Source organism: Thunnus thynnus, chromosome 5, assembly GCF_963924715.1.
Source record: "Thunnus thynnus chromosome 5, fThuThy2.1, whole genome shotgun sequence".
Taxonomy (NCBI): domain Eukaryota; kingdom Metazoa; phylum Chordata; class Actinopteri; order Scombriformes; family Scombridae; genus Thunnus; species Thunnus thynnus.
In genome coordinates, this window is record NC_089521.1 from 34,200,521 (window position 1) to 34,204,581 (window position 4,061).

The window sequence follows — 4,061 nt, forward strand, 5'->3', positions numbered from 1 at the left end:
TATAAACAAAAGCAAATGGACGTTGTCTTTGTGTCTGATTAAATTATTTAGCCTCCACTGGATAGATACTTTGAAAAAACAGTTGATGGTGTTTCTAATGACAACTAAGTCATGTGATTAAAACACACACATTGCTGGTGAACACAGTTGTGGTGAACATTTCTCAGTTATGAAAACCAAAACACCTGCAAAATGCAGGAATTTGGGAAGAGAGATGCAACCAAAATGGAAGACAGACTGACCTAATGTCAAATAATCCACAGTTTATAAGGTTATGTAATGTAATGTAAAGCTTAAGCAGGTAATATAAGCACTAAACCAGAGTTTGTAGGGAATCAGTGACAGCTGATGACGCCCTCTGGTGGAGTTTATTAAAAACTTCAGTCTGAGGCCATATGAGGACATGATCTTCATAAATAACAACCAGTCTGATACTGAAACAAATTATGTGAATGCAGGAGGAGTAAAATAAACTCTAAATGTCTAAATAATGCAGGAACATAAAATATAATGATAAGTAAAGGATAGTTTTCAGGGGACAGCAAGGCGTTTCCCATGATGCCCTGAGGTCTTGCCAGTAGAGAGCAACTGCGGCATCTGGCAGCTTATGAGAAGATTAATGTGAAGTTGTTTTTGTGCCTTAAACTGCACAAATCGCAGAGGTGATGAATGGAAAATGTTCATTATTATAATAAGGAAACCCTCCCACTTTAAAACACTTGTTTTAATGATAATTCACTCTGTTACTGTGTATCAGACTCTGTGATCAATTCTTTGGTGATCAGTTTGTCGTGTTTGGAATTTAGTGTGTGACTCATTGATGACTGGGCAAACTGATGGCTTTGAATGGGAAATACATCATGTTGTGGAGCAAATAATGGAGCAACTGGGCAACACAATATCTGAATACTTTAATGCAAACAGATAGTAGATGAGAAGTTTTGGTTTGTTTTCATTAAACTTGAAATGGAACTTGACCATCACTGAACTGTGAAGTGACTACAGGCTGCAACAGTTTTTCTTTCAAACAGAAAGCACTGGAATAGTAATGTGCAGTGTGACTGTCCAAACTGTAAAAAGGTTTTCTATAGAAGACCTGAGCTGCAGGTCAACACTTTCAACTCTGAGATGGCTGCTCAGTTTAGACAGTCAGCTCAACAGGAAGCCAGCAGCAGCAGCTCAGAGCAACAAGCTGCCAAACCAGGAGAAGTTCCCTGTAACGTCTGCACTGCACTGTAAAAAAAAAAAAGTTATTTCACAGAAATTTACTGTATTATTTTACAGGTTTTTTTTGTTGTTGTGAATTATTTTTATTAAAAATATTCACCATAAAATAAAGGCTGTAATCTGTAAATTAATATAATGGAATATTATAGTTTTAATAACAGGATTTTTCAATTACTTAATGGTCTTGAATGTTACGTTACATTGAATTCTATGTAAAAATACAAATAATACACATCCTATTACTGAATGTAAAATTAAGGCAACTTTCTGTTTTTTTACTTTAAAATTAATGTAAAAAAAAAAAAAGTTAAAAAAAGTTTTTAAAAAAGTAAAAAAAACACTTACCGTCAAACATCAAGAACAAAACAGTGTAACAGTTTGACTAATATAATTTCCAAAAAATAATATAATTATGATGGTTTTATTTTTTTTTAAACAACCATAGTTGCCCTAGCCAGTGTTTGAGAATTATATATATAAAAATGTTTGCGGTCGTGTTTCCAGACTTTACAAACTTGCCAGGGTTATAAAATACTGACTTGCAGTATTATAAAGTGCTATGCAGTGTTTTGGCATCTGAATAGTCTCAAAACGCATGGATCTATCCCTCAAACTGGACTTCTTGTATCATATTTCATCATCTCACTGCTACCTGAAGCAATATGCCAACACTAATACAGACCATTTTTGGTCTGAACAGGGTTCAGACAGATATTCAGTCTGGTAATAGCTCAGTACATAAAAAGCACTCAGTCTACATATTCTTGAATAATTCAATACATATATACAAATATACTGCTCCTGATGCAGAGAAAATCAAATTTAAAACATACCTCTGATTACTGTACAAGGGGCAATGTCACTGTCAGTTTCATCCTGCGGGAACAGATTTATCAAAAAATATGAAATAATTTGTGTTACAGTCCTAATTGCTAATTATTCCAGTTAACAAGGACTTCACAATGAAATGCTTAAGTGATTTTTTAAATACAAAATGTAAATATTTATCTGACTTACCAATACAATAGCTGCTTTCTGGTGAGTGAGTGATTTAGTCCTAGATGTGCACAAAACACATGAATATGAACTTTTGATTAGTTTACAAAATAACAGTCAAGTAAAAACTTCAAATGTAATATGAGCAGGGTTTGAGGTGGAGCTACAATGTTAAATTGATAAAGCTGATCAATAGAAAATTAATCAGCGATAATATCTTAAGTTTATATAATTGTTTAACAAGAGACAACACAATTAATTGATAAGTCAAGAAATAATCGTTGGAATAATTCAAGCAATACCAACAGTATTTCATACCGAGATTTCTTTGAAGCTCAAGGAACCTCAGCACACATGTTTCACTTGAGCCTACGAGGAAAGATAAATGACAATACATATATAAATGACAACTTAAAATATATGAAGGACTTAGCATACAAACATACCGCATGTTCAATAATAACACAGTTCAGTATTCACTGGTTGAGTCAAGCTATTTATATCTAAAACCGAACTATTTAGCTTAATTTTTCCTAGTTAAAAAAAGAGTTTTGATTATGTCAGTATCAAATATATCAAATCTTAAGATCAGAGGAGGAAAGTAGTTCTAGGATTGTTTTATCTGAATAGTTTTTAGAGGCTGTGAAAAAGTGGGTGAGACCTCCATTTTGTCTCCATTAAACTTTGTATTTCCTGCCATACTTGTCATTTGTTTGTTTAGCTGTCACATTGCTGTCATTTATGGTTCAATCAAGACAGAAAAGTATTGAAGAGATTTACAGAGATCTTCAAAAGAGAGAGTGTGATCTTCCAGAAAACAGTCTACTGCTTTGCTCATCTTAGCGTTCAGGAGTTTCTGGCTGCAGTCTACATGCACCGTTACATGGACAGGAAGACAAAGGTAATGGAGGACTTCCTGGGAAAAGAACACAGTTACTCATCTCTGGATGACTTCGTGAAGAGGGCCATGGAGAAATCTCTCAGAAGTGAAAATGGCCACCTGGACCTGTTTGTGCGCTTCCTTCATGGCCTCTCTCTGGAGTCCAACCAGAGTCTCTTAGGAGACCTGCTGGGACAGACAGAGAATAGTCCAGAAATCATCCAGAGAGCCATCAACAACCTGAAGGAGATGAACAGTGAGTTTATCTCTCCTGACAGAAGCATCAACATCTTCCACTGTCTGATGGAGGTGAACGACCGCTCAGTACATCAGGAGATCCAAGAGTTCCTGAAGTCAGAGAACAGATCAGAGAAGAAACTCTCTGTGATCCACTGCTCAGCTCTGGCCTACATGCTGCAGATGTCAGAGGAGGTTCTGGTTGAGTTAAACCTGAAGAAGTACAAGACATCACTGGAGGGACGACGGAGACTGATCCCAGCTGTGAGGAACTGCAGAAAGGCTCGGCAAGTCCAGATGTGATTATCAACATTATAAAGCTGCCATCAGTATTACAGTAAAGATTCACACATGCACACTATCAAAGTGTTAAACATGTGTTACAGCTGCTTTTTGCCAAAGTTATACATGAGTAGTGCTTCACTACAAGGAGTACCTGCAAGCACATTCACATGTCTAGACATCCTTATCACAAGGAAAACATATTTCTATTCACATTAATGTTTTTATTTTCATAGTGTTGAGGATATCTTGACACATTGATTATGTCACTGGTCATTTTGATATGAATATCCTTCATTTCCCCCCTGTGGGTATTTGTCTGAGGAAGACTAGTCGGTTGATAAGTTACCAGTAAATTTAAATGGAGTTGTGATTCCAGTGTGTGAGTTCTTCTTGTATCCCAGTTGAATAGATTTTGTATCCAGCACCTATCCCACTG

General features: G+C 35.9%; 1 protein-coding gene across 1 annotated transcript; it reads left to right on the top strand.

Annotated features, from left to right (window-relative positions):
• The first annotated feature begins 2,770 nt into the window (after positions 1–2,770).
• On the top strand, positions 2,771–3,664 carry LOC137183857 (NLR family CARD domain-containing protein 3-like). Its single transcript, XM_067591139.1, has one exon. The coding sequence runs from the start codon at positions 3,095–3,097 to the stop codon at positions 3,641–3,643; it is 549 nt and encodes a 182-aa protein (XP_067447240.1). The 5' UTR covers positions 2,771–3,094; the 3' UTR covers positions 3,644–3,664.
• Positions 3,665–4,061: the final 397 nt, after the last annotated feature.